The sequence below is a fragment of the Lepidochelys olivacea genome (assembly GCF_965140295.1).
Source record: "Lepidochelys olivacea isolate rLepOli2 genome assembly, chromosome: 4".
Classification (NCBI taxonomy): domain Eukaryota; kingdom Metazoa; phylum Chordata; order Testudines; family Cheloniidae; genus Lepidochelys; species Lepidochelys olivacea.
This window is the reverse complement of record NC_140414.1, coordinates 45,467,036-45,486,520: the sequence shown is the minus strand read 5'-3', so window position 1 is coordinate 45,486,520 and position 19,485 is coordinate 45,467,036. Positions and strand designations below refer to the sequence as shown.

The window sequence follows — 19,485 nt, the reverse complement described above, 5'->3', positions numbered from 1 at the left end:
TTGGACTTGTGTGAGTCTCTAATGAAAGTAAGTATGAACATTTCCCAGAGGTTCTCTAACTGTGCCAGTAGATGCTGATTCTGGATCTTACAATCATATTTATTCAGGTCATCTTTTTCAAAACCTGTTTTTCCCATGCGGGGCACGGGAATGTATTTCAACAGGATTGAAAACATGTTCCTTAGTTTTCCTGTCCTTTGAACTGCTGTGCTTTTACTTCTCATGTATAGAAACAAATTCAGAGTCTTGCAGACAAAAAAAGGAGATGACGTGGATGTATTCTGGCTATACTGAAAACAGGGATGTGTAATGTTAACCGAACGACTCTCCCCCTTCCAGAGTATTAAAACTCTTCAACCACGTGTGAGGGAGGATAAAGACGCCCCAGTGTCCGACCCCCCTCCCCGCAGCTGACGCGGCAGCCCCCCTTCCCGCCTTGCTTGCACCTAACGTTTGCTTTTGGAAACATGGGATGGCCACCCCCTCTTTGCAGTCACTCGCAGCCCTTCTCCCCGTGCGCGCGCGGCGGCTGCCAGCCAGCGCAGCGTCCCAGCGCGTTTGCCATTTCAAGCCTCCCCGCCGCCCTCCGTAGCTCGACGCGACGCTGTCTCGCGCACGCCACGCTGAAGGCGCGGAGGGGGCACGCGCTGCAGCGTCCCCCCTCCGGTCTGCGCGTTCAGAGGAGCCGCCCCCGCAATAGATAGAACGTGCAGCTCCCCAATCCCCGCCAGGCAACACTGACAACTTCGGCTGGCCCGCCGAGGCAGAAAAAGTTACTGCGCCTGCGCAAGGGTGGAGGTTCCGGGAGAGGCGGCGCGTGCTGGAACTGTTAGTGTCAGCGGGCAACGCGCATGCGTCAGCGTGACGCCTACAGGACCTAGGGTGGGCGAGAGCCTATGAGGCGCCTTTGTGGCCGCGGCGCAGGGGGCGGCGCCTGATTTGAACGGGCCGGCGGCGGGGCGGGGGACTGGGCCTGTGCGGACGTCGTCTGTCCGCGCCGCCGCTGCCGCCGCGCCATGGCCAAGCAGCTGAGCCGGGAGCAGGGCATCACCCTGCGGGGCAGCGCCGAGATCGTCGCCGAGTTCTTCTGTGAGTGAGCGGGGGCCGCGGCTCCGGGGCGGGGGCGAGGAGCGCGGGCGCGGGCGGGGGGGTCCCTGCAGCACACCGCGGTGCGCGCTGCCCCCGGGAGGGAGCCCGGAGCCCGAGGCAGCGCGGTGACCCGGACACCGCTCGGGGAGTCCCGGGAGCTGCGTCTCTGCCCAGCTACTCGTGGTGCGGCGTTTTGTTCCCTTCCCATCCCGGTAACGCGGCGGAGGGAAGGGGCCGCCGAGCGTGGGGCTGCGCGTGCGGGTGGCGTCTGGGAGAGCCCAGTGACTGGGCCGACTCTACCTGCCTTTCAGCTTATGGCATCAACAGCATTTTATATCAGCGTGGGATCTATCCCTCGGAGACCTTCACGCGCGTCCAGAAATACGGGCTCACTCTGCTCGTCACTACAGATCCTGAACTTAAAAACTACCTGAACAACGTGGTAGAACAGCTAAAAGGTACAGCAGATCAAATGCACCTAGGTGGTAGTTCACCCGATGTTATGAGCTTTGAACTCCCATGTTTTCCTCACCTGGCATAATTCTTTAGAATCATGATGGGTTTTAGAGAGTGGCTTGCATATGAACTGATGTTTCACTTATGAGACAAGACAGACTATCTGTTTTATTTATATTTACCTATTCTATTTGTTTATATTGGGGAGCGCCTTATTTTAGTAAACACCTATACATTCTAACCAGTCTTCTGAGGCAGAGCCGTGTATTCGATCTCTTCACCATTCAGAGCTCAAATGTGAATTTATTAATTGCTGAGAGGTTACATTAGTCTTAACATGTCTGTTCAGCATGCCTATTTACATAGCCAACTTCTCTGGATCATATTGGTTTTATATTTCTGGATTAGCTATTAGAATTGGAGAGAATGTACACCTTGAAACTTGTCACTAACTTAATATAGTCAAACTGAAGACTGCATAGCATTCTAACTGCTTTTCCATAAACCGTAATATTACTAGTGCAGCTAGTAAATGGGGTTAATGAAGGCTCACTCTACTACATTATCTATATTTTCTGACTTGGGGAAGTTATTTTTCTCTTGCTTCTTTCAGACTGGTTATGCAAGTGTTTAGTACAGAGGCTGGTGGTGGTAATCTCTAGTATTGAAAGCAGTGATGTTCTTGAAAGGTGGCAGTTTGACATTGAATGTGACAAGACTGCAAAGGATGAGAGGTAATGTAGTCAAAATTACACTGTTATAAACCCTTCCTGTTGACTACTGCTAGTAGTTGATTAGGTGCTAGTATTAAAGGCCCTCTGTTTTGTATTTATAAACTGTGCTGCAAAAAGAATAATCTGGGTCAATCTTTTTAAAAAAAAAAAAAATTCCCAGCTGTAGTGGGAAAACACACCAGCTCAGGTCATCTTTGACAGCATTTTGTAGCTTTCGGTCTACTGGTGTGCTTCACTGTAAATCAAATGGAAAACTTTTTTGATCTCAGATGAATATGTAACTCCCATTTACTTTAAAAGGAGCTGCATAGAAAAGGTAAAATTTTCCCTTTTTTTTTCTCCTTCACTCCTTACATAAAGATATAGTCTACTTCAGCAGCCATTATAGACCTCCATGGTGGTACTTACGTGTTTGTTTTTTCATCACTGTTCTGCTTCTTGATTTCTCATATTCAGAAGCAGTTGCTTTGGTAACAGTAATACCCCATAAACTCCAGATCACAGGGAAATCGAGACAGAGGCTGGTATCCTTAAACATTGAGAGGCTTCATGGAAGAACAATGAACTGAAATTTTAAACTATCATTTTGGTTATATTTTCCAAACCTTGACCATCCATCTTGTATTGTACTATATAATAATTGTCCCTCACCCAAGAAATGCAAGTCTCAATTGCACAATCTGTCCCTTTATTGTATGGCAAGAATAATAACCGCTTTTAAACAAAAAGAAAAGGAGTACTTGTGGCACCTTAGAGACTAACCAATTTATCTGAGCATAAGCTTTCGTGAGCTACAGGCTGTAGCTCACGAAAGCTTATGCTCAGATAAATTGGTTAGTCTCTAAGGTGCCACAAGCACTCCTTTTCTTTTTGGGAATACAGACTAACACGGCTGTTTACTCTGAAACCCACTTTTAAACAATGGAGAGAGAGCTAGATTTGGAGAAACTTCTCATTATAACAAAAGCTTCATTTTTCCCCCCCTATATTGACAATGTATTACTCTCTTGTAGCGTACCAAGAGAGAAATCTCAGAAAGCTATCCAGGAGGAAATTCGATCTGTTATCAGACAAATAACTGCCACAGTAACATTTCTGCCTTTGTTGGAAACATCCTGTGAGTATTCCAAACTTTTGTGTGACTAATGAAACACTTTGTGTAGAAGAAAACACCTTAAACCTGAACTGAAATTTTATCAAAATGAGACTACCACCTTTCTAATTATAAGCTGTATACTGCTTATGTAGATTTAAATGACAATCTAATGCAAAATGAAGGATTTAAGTATGACACCTGACCTAATGTCTATTCTGCAATTATATAACATTCTATATGCGAGTTGTGTGCTTTTGCAAAGAAAGCACAGTTAAATGTGAATACTGTACATCTAGAACTATATGCTATGCCTGGTTTGCGATCTCACTTCAATTGAAAAGCATTTATTTAAATGTCCTAATAGTTCTAAACATGTTTTCTCTTCCTCTCACTGAAGTATTTGAAAAGCTATTTCTGGTGAAGTGACCCTCTTCAAAAAAGAGATGAACCCTGCTACTGAATTTAAAATTCAACTCTGAGTTTAGGCATACATATTTGGCAAAAAAAGTTTGCCTACTATGTATAGCAAAAACGTTCTCCAATAAATTACTATAGAATAACTTAATAGCAAATTACTAGTCTATAAAAGTTAGTTCACAGCTATGCTCAAATACAGTCATGGCTCAAATGGATATTTAGGCCCTGGTACTGCAAACGTACAAGTAACTTTTGCACAAGATGTTTTGTTTATACAATAGAACTACTGAACTGCATAAATGAAGTAAAAACTGAAAGGTAAGCACTGACTTGCAGATTTGATATCACAGGTTGTGTTTTTCGGTGATCTTTTTAGGGGCTAAGAAGAAGATTGAAAATTGTTAGTCTGAATATATGTATGTTTCAAACATAAAAAGCTCACTGTTTTTAACTTAGCCTTGTTATACCAATAAAATAAAAACCAGCAGGATCTTATTAAAGGGGAAAAGGCAAAATGCCCCATTTATTGTGAATACAGAAATAATCATAGTAAGTAGTTAGTTATAGCTATAATATTCAATACAATTTCATATACACACACACACACACACACGTTCTGCAAGATTGTTATCATAGTTACCAGCCCTACCTGGAAGTTGGTTTGCAGAATCAGACCCCAAAGTTCTCACTTTTTAGAGTCTATTTTTATAGGAATTTCTTCCTATGGCAGTCTATGGGAATTGCTTCATCATGCTGTTGCTGAATCAATCAGCAGATAGCACATTCCTGACGGCTCCAAGATGTTATCTTGTTCTTTGGTTCTCCCATTCTTGAGGCTGTTGGGTGGATTCCAGTCTGCCCTTCGGGGGTCCTCTGGTTATTTCCACTTGACGCCTTCTTCAGCCGATGGACACTGGATTCTTAGGCTGGCACCTCCCTGATCATTCAGTTGTTATCCACACCAAGCATCCATCCACATACATCCTCTCTCTATTTTAATCACAATTGTTAACAAAGCAAGATGAATACAACAAAAGGGCGGGGAGTCTCTGGGTGCTGTTTCTGTTGTTACAGAGTATTGCTTTGAGTCTCTCTCTGTGTGTGGTTGTTACAAAGAATTGCTTTGAGAACAGACTGTCTTAGAATGTACTAACACAATTAGTAACTTGCAAGTTTCACACACAGAGGGAGAGAAACAGTACCAAAAACCAAGAGACCTCCTTAATTAGTAATACCCTGGAATTTAAACTATGGGGAATCAAACTCATTTGTGATTTTAATACAGAACTACTTGAATATGATCCAACAGCCTCACATACACATCATGTTTAGCTATGTGTAGCATATATATGAGCTGGGTTTTGCAGGGGGCTTTTGGTCAGTGGTTTGGAATCTCTGAAAATGCATAACCCATCTGAAAGGTATACATAACTATTGATAACTCTTTTGCCTACAGGTGCCTTTGACCTACTCATTTACACAGACAAAGATTTGGCAGTGCCAGAAAAATGGGAAGAGTCAGGACCACAGTTTATTGCCAACTCTGAAGAGGTCCGTCTTCGTTCCTTCACTACCACCATTCACAAAGTAAATAGTATGGTGGCCTACAAAAAGGATTCCTTTCCTTGATGGAATGAATAATGTGGTGTGTGTCCAGAAACTGCCGCCTTGTAAATCTGATGCTATGAACTGTAGTTTCATCCTGAACAATGTTTGTGGTGTGGGTGTTTTTCTGTATCTTTTACTCAACTTTGGATCAAAATAATAGCAAAACAAAGCAGTTCTCTTGTTCACATTACACCGTATGCTGTGCTGAGGCCTTGTTGACCTATTGTCATCCCTCTAATGAGAGACAAAGGATTTACTTAAGAATATGGCAGTGTCTTATACTGAACAGTATGCCAAATCCATTCTAGATTGGAGCACCAAGAGCAATATCAAACACTTAACCCCTCTAAAACCTGGCTTAGAAAGGCTGCTTAGAGATAATGCACTTTTGATTGCCCTGGAATACTTTTTGAATGGCAGCTGTTACCTAATCTTCAATATGATCTCATAATAATAGGTGCACACTAACAGACTTCTAAAAATATACTGTTGCTTGAGAAAAATGGTTCTGACAAATAGGGGTTGTTCTTGATAGCAATTTAGGTGGATAGTGGTGTTAATGAAGATGATCCTGGAATTAATTCACTGAAGTCTCATCTGTTCCTCCTACCTCTCTGCTCCAGGACAGAAATTATAAAATCAGTCCTCTCCACTGTGTAATGAAAGGTCTGGATATGAATGATTGATTGTACTCTAGCCTAAACCCAAAATCTCTATTGTTTTACTCTGTGGGTAATGTCTTCATGTTAATATTTGTCTTATTTTGTATTCATGTTTTATAGAATAAAGCTCTAAAATCTTTAATGAAAACTTTTTTACATTTATGCAGTATCTGGGAACTACACGTTTCATGCGTCTTAGACAATGTCCTTAAATTTGTGCAAGTCAAACACTATTCCCTCACGAAGGCTTAACGTCACTATTGCAGTTTCTGTTACTTGTTTCACCTGGTGTTAGTTTTCTAACTCTGAAGATTAGAATGAAGTCTCACTCCTGCATGGGCTTACAGGATTTGTGCACAAGATAAAAAAAAAAATGATTTAGTGGTACTTGGTGTATAAAATCCACTGCTCTGTGTAGGTCTTTATATAAAAGAACATTGAGTGAGGGTCCTTAAAGGCAAAAATAGTACCTGAAACTGCTTCTATTTCAACTCAGTATCCCTTTTAAGCAGACTTAGAAAATGACAAAGTTGCATGGACAGCTTTTAAGATGCACACCTCCAGAATTTTAAGATCAGATCCAACTTTCTTTATCTGTGCATATTACAATCTTAAGAACACTCAAACATACTGTCACAGCCGAATCCCCACTCTGTCACTTTAAGTACAGAGAGTGGGGGGGCCTGCAAATGTTCTAAAAATTAATACTTGCCATTCCAGGTTTGTATTAAACTCCCAGGGTTACAGCTTTTCTCTGACTTTGGCTTGGTAAATGCTGCCACCACCCAAATGCAAAAAACCCCAACCGTTTGACCCAGGAAGGAGCACTTGGAAATTCTTCCCTTTGGGGTACCCTCAAGCCCTTTCACCCCTCCCTCCAGGGAAGAGCTGGGAAAGAAAACAAAGGAAAGTTGTTGTGCTACCAGCTAATCAAACAAGCACAAACCTCTTAAGACACCAAAAATACAATCCTGTTCTTAAAGTAAATTTTATTAAAAACAACAAGGAAAAAATTACATTTACTTAGGCTTTTGCTAGATTTTAAAAGAGCAATTTCAAAAATTAAGCACCCAAACGAGCTTTCTTGGGGGTTCAGCTTAAAGGTTACAAGCAAACAAAACCATCAGGAGTTAGCACAGAGGAGATCCACAAGCCAAAATAAGAAATAAACCTGATTGTATCTACCTAAACATTCCCTATCCAAATAATTTCTTCTTCATACGTGGTTCAAACCTTACACAGCATTTCTGCTTATAGCATTGTTGCTCTGTCCCTGTAGCCCAGAGAACAACAGACAAAGGGAAAGTTTTTCCCAGTTTTAAAAGTTCTAGCCTTCTAATTGGCTCTTGGTCAGGTGCCCACTCCTTTTTTTCTCTTTACCACCGGGACCGTTTAACTTTTTACAGGTAAAGCAAGTCAAGAACAGCTACCAACAGGGATTTTACAGCTAACTGGCTGGCTGGGTGTCTATCAAAGGGAGCTACCTCCCCCCTTCATTATCACACATACTGTAGGGGAGTAGAGTGCTAATTTCAAGACAATAATCTGATCAAATGAGAATTTAAGAGGAAGGCTAAATACCTCTTCTGATGGTAGTTATCAGATTTATTCTAATATACCTTCAAGTCATTTTGGCAATAAGGCTCTTTTGAAGAAAAAAATCTCTTGCTGTTAAAAACTTAGATTTAACTCTTCATTTAAAAAAAACCCAAAACTTTAGCTAAAGAGGTTTCAGTCCAAAAAGTGAGTGTGAATGATGAAATTTAGAATGGAAAAACCTTATGCAGTCATTCTTACTTACCTGTTTGCAGAAAAAGTAAGTTTGGGGTTTTTTTATAAGCTGTGTATTGCCAAAATACATTATAGGCAGAGCTGGTAGCTCTGCCCATAAAAGTTGCCTGACTCTTATAAGATGTTATCTTTAGTCCAGGGGTTCTCACAACAAAAATTTTTTTGTTGTTTCTTTGCTTTTTTGGTTGCTTTAAAAAAAAAAAATTGCTAGCTAGTAAGTCGTCTGGTGTGAAAAGTCCTGGGGCAAATTAAGACCTGGATGGGGAGGGCGGCTGTGGGGCCCGGGGATGATGGTGTGGGTGGTGAGCCTGGGATAAGAGCCAGCTATCGCCTGGATGGAACCCAAAGTCCCATGGCTGAAGGCTTCCCACCCACCCTCAGGAAAGTGGGGCATTCACCAGCTGCCTGCACCTCCAGCGTTTGTGTTTCCAGAGGGGGGGCAGGACCAAATCCCCACTGGTGACCCTGGGAGAGAGCCTTCTTCTTCTCCCCCACCCACAACCACAGCCCAGAAGGAGGTGGTCACAAGAAAAGCCTCGGGTGGCTGCATTTGAGAAACACTGCTTTAGTCGCTCATAACTTTCTCAAGCTTCAGTGGTTTGAAATGAAATTTCACAGTGGGCTGAACTTTTTTAGAAAGTTTCTGACAACAGTCCAGTTTCTGAGAACGGAGTTAGGGGAAAATGTTTTTGTTTTTACACCATATTAAAAATATAATCTTAAAATGATTTTGTTGAAACTTTAATGACCTTATTCTTTATAGCTGACTTTCACTTTAACCAAGGTTAAAAAAAAGCTCAAGCTTTTTTTTTTTTTTTTTTTTTTTTGGCTATTCCTATGAAAATCTGCTCCTATTTGTCCAAATTATAAGCCTTTGGAAAAATCTTAGTTCACAGCTAAAAATGTGGGTTTTGTATGCATTGAGCTCCCCTTAGCTCCCTACATATGACTAGACTGTGCAAGTGCCATCCCTACACGGTACCTGAGCGTGCTCTGGCTAGGGGTGGGGGGACAGCGGGACATTTCCTGCAATTGCAGCTCCTGGTATCTGCAGGCCAGCAGCCTATGAAAACAGGGAGACTGTCTCCTTTTCTCTCAGTGCAGAAGTTGAATACAGTGGAGATGGGATGATCAGCTCTGGGGAAAGGAGTAGATTGGGGGAAGGAGTTGATGAGCATTGAAGAGGGGGAGCTGGGGCAGGCTGAGCAAGGAGACTCAGAAGGAGTGGGGATGAGGTGGGACAGAAGTTGAGAGGATGGGGAAGAAAAGGTCAAGACTGAGGGGAACAGGCAGAATAGTTTGTGTCCATTAAAGCAGGGGTTCTCAGCCTTTTTTCCTTCTGAGGCCTCCCCCAACATGCTATAAAATGTCCATGGGCCACCTGTGCCACAACAGCTTTTTCTGCATATAAATGCCAAGGCCAGCATTTGGGGTAGGAGGCAGGGCAATTGGCAGGGGCCCCACAAAGTTAAGTTGCTCAGGTTTCAGCTTCAGTCCCAGGTAGCGGGACTTGGAGCAGCAGCACTTCGGCTTTGCCCTAGGCACAGCAACGCAGCAGTGAATCTAATGCTGGCCCTGCTTGGTGGACCCCTTGACACCTGCTCACAGCCCCCCAGGGTGCGCTTTGGCCCCCTGCTTGAGAACAGCTGTATTAGAGCACACTCCCCTATAGAGCCTGGAATGGAAGCCAAGTTCTAGAAGTCTCACCATTCCTGTGCAATCAACATGTCTGTGAAGTCTACTGACAAAATGGCTCTCATCCCTCTAATGTTGGCAGCCTACCTATGATTGCTTTGAGTTGTACAGTGGATCTATTGGTTCCAACATGCTGGTGCCACAGATGGATGTTAATGTGATGCCACATGAAGTAATTCCTGTTTTCTTCAGGTTTTTTTTTTTTTAAACAGCTAGGAAATTATACCACATAAAGTACATTAAACAAACATTATAGGTTACAAAGTCAAGGGATCAAACATTAGGAGTTGCCAAAATTAAGGTTGCCTGTGCACTCTATTTTCACACCTTGTGCATGCACATTATGCTACAGTCTAATTATATGATCACATATTTTTCCCCCACAGCTCCCTCATCTCATTCGGTACACAGAATGGAGCTGCTCTGGCTATGAATCAGGGCTACGTAGTGAAGGAGACTTGTCTTTAGGACCACATGCCTCATTTGTTGCAGAAATTGGAAGGTTCATAGTGAATGAGGTAGGGGATTGTAGGAGAAAGGATGGTTTCATGGTTAAGGTAGTTGAATGCTGCCCGAGAGAACTGGATTCTGCTACAGAGTTCCTATGTGATGCTAGGTAAGTCACTTACACCAAACTCTGTCAGTATGTGTGCACCTCTTTTTCTAGGGTCCAACTTGAGATCCTGGGGTCTGAGTTGCAGAAGTGCTAAGCACCCACAGCTGCTAACTGACGTAAATAGGAGACGTGCTTTGAACATATTAATTGCCAAATAATGCTAAGTACTCTGAAAAATCAGGTCTTCGGCATCCAAAATTATTGGACACTTTTGGCCTTAAGCAGTCTGGACAGTATGCACTTAAGTAGCTATTCACTATTTTGTTTTCTCCTTTATAGTTCAATGAGTGGCCCCATGCCTTACTTATTGCATACTATTCAAACCCTGCTCTGGGGACAGAATTGTTAATTTCCACATAGGCTTTTATAGGATGCTCATCACTATAGTAGCTGAGGCTGAAATCTACAAAAGGACTTAAGTGCCATGAAATGAAGATAAGCGTTCTTATCCCCATACACCCATCTCTGCTATAGTGCCTGATCTGGCAGGTATTTTCAGAGCACAACTAACTGCACAAAATAGCTGGCAGGGGAGGGAAAGATAATCTACCTCCCTTATAGTCCAGTAGTTAGGGCACTGATGTGAGACACCCTGGTTCAACTGCCCCCTGTGCCTGATGAGAAGGAAGTTGAACTTGTGCTCCCCAACTCTGAGGTGAGTACCCTAACTACTGAACTATGGTATATTTTTTGCGGGGGGGGACCCTCTCTCAGCCTTTCCCAATGTAGCTGGCCCAGTGTGTATAAATTACTAAATATGCATTGAGCTAGAGAGAGAAAATCATCCTGTAGTCCAATGGTTAAAAGAAAAGGAGGACTTGTGGCACCTTAGAGACTAACCAATTTATTAGTTAGTCTCTAAGGTGCCACAAGTCCTCCTTTTCTTTTTGCGAATACAGACTAACACGGCTGTTACTCTGAATCCAATGGTTAAGGCATTCACCTGTTAGGTGGGAAAGCCATGTTCAAATCCCTTCTCGTCAGGCAACAAGGGCAACTGAACCAGGATCTCCCATGTGAGTGCCGTAATGATTAGGCTAAAAGAATTATAAGGGGGGCTGCCTTCTCTTACTCCTTTTCATGTGGAGGAAGGCATGTTTTAAGGTGACCTACTGGATCGGCCCCTGCAAGCAAGATGCGCGGGCAACGCCTATCTTTACCTGGTTTGAGGATCCCGCTGCAGCTTTTGTGTTTGTGATAGGCACTGGCCTCAGGCTGAAGCAGCAGTATGCCTGTCGCGAGCAAGAAATTTAGGCATCGAGATACTTTAGGTTTCTCTAGGGTTAGGTGGCAATTTAACAGAGAATGAGGGAGAGATCCTGTAGAAAAAAAGTTTGTGATCATGTAATTAAAGGTTTTCAGATGCATGCATATATAGGACCCAAATGAAGGCACACGCAACCTTAATTCTGGCATTTCTTAGCTTTTGAGTATGTGACTTTGTCACCTTAACGTTCTAATAGAGGTGGGTTTTGTGTGCACGGGTATACGAGTGTGCTTCTGCCTATACAGTCATGGGCTTTTCTTTTTCCAGCATTTCTACACCACCATACTATGCACATAAGTACTAAAAATAATGAAGAATCTTGAAAAAGGTAAGGGTTTTTAGCAAAGCATTTTCTTCAGTAGTGCTTATGGTAATGTAGACTGCAGGTCCAATTTGGAGCATCTTGACATATCACACTGACTTGGCTATCAATGCCCTGGGCCAAGTTTTTAAAGGTACTTGGGTACCTAAAGCCAGTCAGGCATCAGGTGGAAGTTTCAAAAGCCTGTGGGCATCTTTAGGCATTTAAATACCTTTAAAAATCTGGACCTGAGTAACTGTCTGTTCCTAGTTACAACAGAAAAGGTCCTTGCCTCTTTTATTTAATCTTTCATTGTCTATAACCAATAGGCCTCGGCACACTGATAAGCCAATTTGGTTCAATGTAAGTACAGCTGAAACCGCCTTTGCCTGGTTCACTGTATCTGACAGCAAATGCTCACTGCCAGTGTATATTTTATAAAATTCTGCTGAAAGGAATAACTCAAAATTTAGTATGAATCCAAATTTTAATCAATCACTCTTATACTGCTGTTGAAACAACATTCAGAAGGCCAGCTCAGGTTTAAAATGGTTCTGCTAAGTATAACTAGAAATATGAAATGAAAACAAGGTATGCACACAGTTGAGGTGATTCTGAGCTCTGGCATTGAGAAAAATTTTAAAATATTTTTCTGGTGAAGTTTTGGGACTTTTGTCAAACAAAAACTGATTTTTATAATATTACTAGAAGTTAGAGATGGAAAAAACCTATCAGGTTACCTATTAACCCCTCCCCATACAGAGCCATGCTATTCCTTAGTATTTTTTGTGTTACACATACTACATTTTCTATTCTGTGTAGTCCTAGCTTTAAAGATCCCAAGCAGTGAAAACACTACTTTCATTGTAAGATTACACTACTTAAATTTCTGCTGGTATCTCTCTCTAAATAAGCCTCTTAAAACCTCATGTTGGTTCCATGTGCTGTGTGGCTGAGTTAGGGATGCTGCAGCAAATCCTTGCTTTCCCTGCCTTTTGGCTTTGTGTTTGTAACCCTACTGCATTAAAATAGGGTTCTTTTATATTCCTTGTATGTAGTTTTATTATTACATGGGGGGAAAAAAAAAAACAAAAACCACACAGCACTGCCACTTGTTTATTTTCCACTAGAGGTCATCAAAACTGTAAAGTTTAACAGAAGGGAATTCCCGAGGAAATCTGGGTGGCTGCAATGGGTAAACAGTTTTTGCTTTTCCAGTTTTACATTATTCACTTATCAGCTATTTCATGTAGATATTCAAAATTTCTGCCTCTTCAGAAAATGTTAACTGTGGACTTTTAAGTGCTGAATTATATCTTAAATAGAGTTCTAACGAGCAAAAAAGATTATCAGTCATGGAAAGATTTCCAGAGGGGAGAGATTGAAAGACTCGGACTGTTTAGGTTAGAGAGAGACCATAATAGAGGTATGCAGATAATGATGGACATAGAGAAGGTATAGAGGGCATTCCTGTTTAGCCTCTTTCATAATATAAGGAGATATCCACAAATTAAAAGACAACACAAAACAACTGATAAAATGAAACTCTCTTTACAGGAGAGAATAATTATCTTGTAGAACTTATTACCACAAGGTATTATTGATGCCAAAAGTTTAGAATTTAGAAAAAGAATTACATGGTATATGATGACAAAAATTATTGTAGGAATACAGAAAATTAGGAATATACTTACTCATACTTCAGGAGGTACGTTTAACACTTACTGGGAGCTGGACAGAAAGAGCAGCTAGAAAAGGTTAATCAATGGGTGATTTCTGGGGCATCTAGTGACAGCCACTTTGAGACAGAACATTAGAACAAACAAACTGTACCCGATCCGTCCACTGGTAATTCCTATTTAAAATCATTTGGGCATTGTTTCTTCATGTATCACCACTTAAGTAATTTTTCAAAAAAGATCATGGGGAAACAATGCTGTGGAAAATTGAATTTTTCCAAGGGATATTGTTCATATAAATGCAATAATTTACAAGTGCTTGCACAAGCTAGAAATCTAAATACTAAGAAGGGTGAACGAGAGTGCCTGATACTAATGAGGAAACTGATATAATAATAGACATTACAGCAACTTGAAATGATGATAATCAATGGGATACTGTAATACTAATGTACAAAATATATAGGAAAGACTGAGTAAGTTGTACTGATGGGGGTGTGGCACTAGAAGTGAAAGAAAGCATAGAGTCACAGAAAACATCTTAAGTGAATCAAACTGTAGCACAGAATCTCTATGGAAAGAAATTCCATGTTTGAATAATAAGAGTAACAGTAGGAGTATACTATCGACTACCTGATCAGGATGGTGATGGCGACTGTGGAATACTCAGGAAGATTACAGAGCCTACAAAACTAGAAAACCAGGATGGGATACACAGATAGAACTTCAACACCATTAATGACAGCTTCTTGGAACAGGTAGTCCTGGAATTCACAAAAGGAGGGGCAATTCTTGATTTAGTTTTAAATGGTTCACAGAATCTGGTCCAAGAAATGATAGGGTTGCCGACTTTGTAGTATTTAAAAATTGGACACTCCAGCAGGGGTGCCAGAACCTCCTCACCCAACCTCTTCCCCTGAGGCCCTGCCCCCGGCATTTGCTCCTCGCCCTTCTTCCCCCCCACCCCTCCATCATGTCTCTCGCTGCTTCTTCCTGCAACCCCTTTCAGCCCAGATCATGACTCGCCTGCACAGTCAGGAGCTGTAGCCCCCCCAGATACAGGTAGGAGACGCTAGCTGAGTGGGGGCTGGTGCAGCTGAGGACCAGACACCTCCCTGCCTCCAGTAACCAAACTTTGGGTGTCCAGTCAGTACTACTGACTGGACAGTCAGGTCCCCTTTTCAACAGAACTTTCTGGTCAAGAACTGGACACCTGGCTATCCTAGGTGATTATAGCTCAGTAATAGCAACCATAACGTAAGTAAATTTAATCCTTGGGCGGGAGGGAGGGAGAGAATATTAAAGAAACCCACCACAGTAGCATTTAACATCAACAATGGGAACTACACAAAAATGAGGCGGCCAGTTAAATGGAAATTAAAAGGAAAAGTCACAAGAGTGAAATGCTTGCAAGCTGCATGGAAACTACTTGAAAACGCCATAATAGCACTTCAAAATAAACATATACCCAAAATAATAATAAAAAATAATAAAAACAAAACAGTAAGAGGACCAAAAAAATGACATCATGGCTAAAGAGTAAAAGGGGGAAAAGATATCCTTTGAAAATCAGAAGCCAAATCCTACTGAGGAAAAGACACAGGAGCATAAATAATGGCAAATCAAGGCAAAAATATAATTAGGCATGCCAAAAAAAGAATTTGAAAAACAATTAGCAAGATACACAAAAGCTAACAGCAAAAAAAAGTTAAGTACATCAGAAGCAGGAAGTCTGACAAACGACCACTGGAGCTTGAGGTGCTAAAGCAGTGGTGGGCAAACTTTTTGGCCCGAGGGCCACATCGAGAAATAGAAATTGTATGGTGGGCCATGAATGCTCACAAAATTGGGGTTGGGGTGAGGGAGGAGGTGTGAGCTCTGGTTGGGGGTTCGGACTCTGGGCTGGGGATGAGGAGTTTGGGGTGTAGGAGGGTGCTCTGGGCTGGGACTGAGGGGTTCAGAGGGCGGGAGAGGGATCAGGGCTGGGGGTGGGGAAGTGGTCCAGGTTCCAGCTGGGGGTGCAGGCTCTGGGGTGGGGCTGGGGATGAGAGTTTTGGGTTTCAGGAGGGTGCTCCGGGCTGAGATTGAGGGGTTGGAGAGTGGGAAGGGGCCAGGGAGTTGGGGCATGGGGAGGGGCTCAGGCTCTCAGCGGCATTTACCTCAAGCGGCTCCCAGCAGTGGCATGTCCCTTCTCCGGCTCTTAAGCTTGGAGTGGCCCCTGACCCTGCTAGTGCCAGAGTGGCGCCATGTGGCTGCTTCCGGGAGCCCCGGGGTGCAGCCCCCGACCCGGCGCCCTGGCTGGAGCGGGGATGAGCCGTATGGTGCAGCCCCCGACCCGGCGCCCCAGTGGGAGCTTGCAGACTGGCTTAAAATGGCCCGCAGACCATAATTTGCTTACCCTTATGCTAAAGGATCACTCAAGGAAGAAAAGATCATTGTGGAGAAGCTAAATGAATACTTTGCATCAGTCTCCCTCACATCCTCTGCAGTGAAGATTGATATACCTGAAACATCCTTTTTGGGTGACAAGTCTGAGGAACTGTCGTAGTCTGATGTGTCAATATCAGAGGTTTTGGAACAAATTGATAAGACAGTAATAAGTCACTGGAACCAGATGGTATTCACCCAAGAGTTCTGAAGGAACTCAAAAGTGAAACTGAAGAACTATCATCTGTGGCATGTAACCTACTGCTTAAATCACCCTCTGTACTAGAGGAGTGGAAAATAGCTAAGGTGACACCATTTTTAAAAAAGACTCCAGAAGCAATCCTGACAATTACAGGCCAGTAAGCCTAACTTCAGTACCAGGCAAACTGGTTGAAATTATAGTAAAGAATAGAATTATCAGAAACATGGATGAACATGATACATCAGGGAAGAGTTGACAGCTTTTGTAAAGGGAAATTGTGCCTTGCCAGTTTATTAGAATTCTTTTAGGGTGTCAACAAGAATGTGGACATGGGTGATCCAGATGACAGTGTACTCAGACTTTCAGAAAGCCTTTGACAAGGCCCCACACCAAAGGCTCTTAAAAAAAGTCAGCAGTCATGGGATAAGGAGGAAGGTCTTTTCATGGATTAATCTCATCTAATTAAAAGATAGGAAAACAAAGGGGAGGAATAAATAAATAGTTTTCACAATGGAGAGAGGTAAATGGCAGGGTCCCCTAAGTATCTGTACTGGACTAGTGCTGTTCAACATATTCATAAATGTTCTGGGAAAGGGGGTGAACAGTGAGGTGATCACATTTGCAGACAATACGAAATTACTCAAGATAAGACAAAAGTTGACGGCAAAGATTTACAAAGGGCTCTCACAAAACTGGGTGAGTGGGCAACAAAATGGCTGATGGAATTCTATGTTGATAAGTGCAAAGTAAAGCACACTGGAAAACATAAAAACTATGCATGTTAAATGATGCATATAAAATAAATTAGCTGTTACTACTCAAGAAAGATCCTGGAGTCATTGCGGATAGTTCTCTGAAAACATCTGCTCATTTGCAGCAGCAGTCACAACAGCTAACAGAACATTAGAAACCATTATGAAAGGGATAGAGAAGACAAAAAATAAAGGCCACTATATATAAAGCCATAGTACATCCACACCTTGAATACTGTGTGCATTTCTGGTCACCCCCTCTCAAAAAAATGTATTTGAATTGGGAAAAGTATAGAGAAGGGCAACAAAATGATTAGGGGTATGGAACAACTTCCGTATGAGGTGAGATTAAAAAGACTGGGACTATTCATCTTAGAGATAACTATCGGGGGATATGATAAGAGACCTATAAAATCATGAATGGTGTGGAGAAAGTAAATAAGGCAGTGTTATTTACCTCTTCACATAACACAAGAACCAGGGCTCACCCAATGAAATTAATAGGCAGCAGATTTAAAAACAAACAAGGAAGTACTTCTTCACACAACACACAACCAACCTGTGGAACTCATTGCCAGGGGATATTGTGATGCCTAAAAATATAGCTGGGTTTAAAAAAGAATTAGATAAATTCATGGAGGATGGGCCCCCCATCGATGGCTATTAGCCAAGATGGTCAGGGATGTGACCTTGAGCTCTGGATGTCCCTAAACCTTTGACTGCTAGACACTGGGAGTGGATGACAGGGGATGGATCACTTGATAATTGCCATGCTCCATTCATTCCCTCTGAAACATCTTGTGCTGGCACTGTTGGAAGACAGGATATTGGGCTAGATGGGCCATTGGTCTAACCAAGTATGGACAACATCCTTTTCATCCATGATGGTTATGGCAGCTGCTGGTCATGCTTGAGGAGTGTATCTCCTGTGCCCTGTAACTGCAGGAAGATTCAAACCTGGACCCCACAGTCTGTAGGCAAAGAAGCTCTATCACTTGAGACAAAAAATAAGGGCCCAACCCCACACACATGCACACCCAAACTCAATTTGCTCAGCTTATCTCAGCTGACAATTGCTCTTTGCATTCTTTAGATGCTGCGGCAGTTCTTTTTCACGATGGTTCTCTTTCTCCTTCACATAAAGTGACTGAGTCACTACGAATCCAGTTATGTTTCAATATATACACGTAAATGAAAACATTTTTCTACTAGGAAATTAGCCAGATTGAGAATTTATGCTCAAGATGTTTTATTTTAGCCTGATACTTTGTTATGGGTCTTCCAACTACTGCCAGCCTGGTTTGAAAGTTAATAGATACTCTGTCTACTGATATCTAATTAATTTGTCTACAGAATGAGACCACTTCAATAGTTACCACTAAAATAATTCTGACTTGGGGAACCTCTTTCTCTTTTATAAGGCTTTGGCATACTTGTTTGCATGAAGTTTAGGTTTTGAATTCATCAGTACATTTATGCTGTGACTGGATCCGACTTTGTGTATACACTGCACCCTAAAGAACATATGATGTTAATCTGCAATGACCCACTGATTGAATCAGAGTCCCATTGGTTGACCTGTGGCTGAGAATATGAAGGATCAAGCTGTATTGAAATAGAGTAAAATCTGAATGCTGGGTTAGATATTTTGTTAATTACATATGATCTAAAAAATCAGATTATCGCTTGGTGTCTCTGTTGGCGTTCTCTATGTGTGTGGTATAAGTATTCACTGCTCTAGACTAAGAATTTTACTGAAAACCTTATAGTCCAAGGAGAATCCCGATCACCTTTAAGAGGTTATCTGCATTTGTTCACAATACCCATGGTTTAGGAAGATCCACTTCTGCTTGATATTTGTCAAACACCCTGCTTTCATGATTTAAAAATAAAGTAGCTTCAATACTTGCCCTAGGGAATCCCAAAACAGAGGTTCTTAGGCTCAGCTCCCTGCTTTCCATCATTGCTCTCTGCATACTCAGATGCAAAAACCATTGTCCTGTCTCACTCTTTAATACATTACTGCCTTCGACCCAAGGGTGGGAGCCAAAAAGCCTGAGACTAAGGGCATGTCTACACTAGAAAGCTGCAATGCTTTAACTGATATAATTTTAAACCAATGTAGATAAATCAGTGCAAAAAGGCTGTATGAACACTTATTTTGATTTAAACCAGGTTTATTTTGTTTTATCCTAAACTGATAGACCACTCAATGTGAAAGAACATCCACCCAGGGATTTGCATCAGTTTAAAAACTAATTTAAGTTAAACCTGTGCAAATTCTCCATGTGGACATGTTTAAAGCAGTTAACATTATAGCTTACTAATTTAACACATCCATGAGGTTTCTGATGGAACTATTCAACAGAAAATGAAGTTACAAGTGGCTAAGGCCTATGTCATGTGTGGAAGAAGAAATAAGACAGAAAGAAGTTTGTCTTTAAAAAAAAAAAGGAGTTACATGCTATATGACAGTAACAGAAAAATTCAAGAGCTTTACAGGTCACCTTTAAGACTTCAAGTAGAGGAAATTTGCATTACAGGAAATTTGCATTGCATCAAGTAGAGGAAATAAAGCATACCATAAAAAAGGTAAAAAATGTCTTCACTTGTTCTTATGCATCCATAGCAATATTCCAGTGTTTTTATCCATAGATCTCAGATATAATTGCTCTCATTTTACAGATTGGGAA

General features: G+C 41.9%; 1 protein-coding gene across 1 annotated transcript; it reads left to right on the top strand.

Moving 5' to 3' along the window:
- Nucleotides 1–660: 660 nt before the first annotated feature.
- On the top strand, nucleotides 661–6,201 carry MAD2L1 (mitotic arrest deficient 2 like 1). Its single transcript, XM_084626242.1, has 5 exons — nucleotides 661–1,089; nucleotides 1,401–1,547; nucleotides 2,159–2,279; nucleotides 3,293–3,396; nucleotides 5,249–6,201. Exons 1-5 carry the CDS (start codon nucleotides 1,017–1,019, stop codon nucleotides 5,419–5,421), a joined length of 618 nt encoding a protein of 205 aa, XP_084482368.1. The 5' UTR covers nucleotides 661–1,016; the 3' UTR covers nucleotides 5,422–6,201.
- The last annotated feature ends 13,284 nt before the right edge of the window (nucleotides 6,202–19,485 follow it).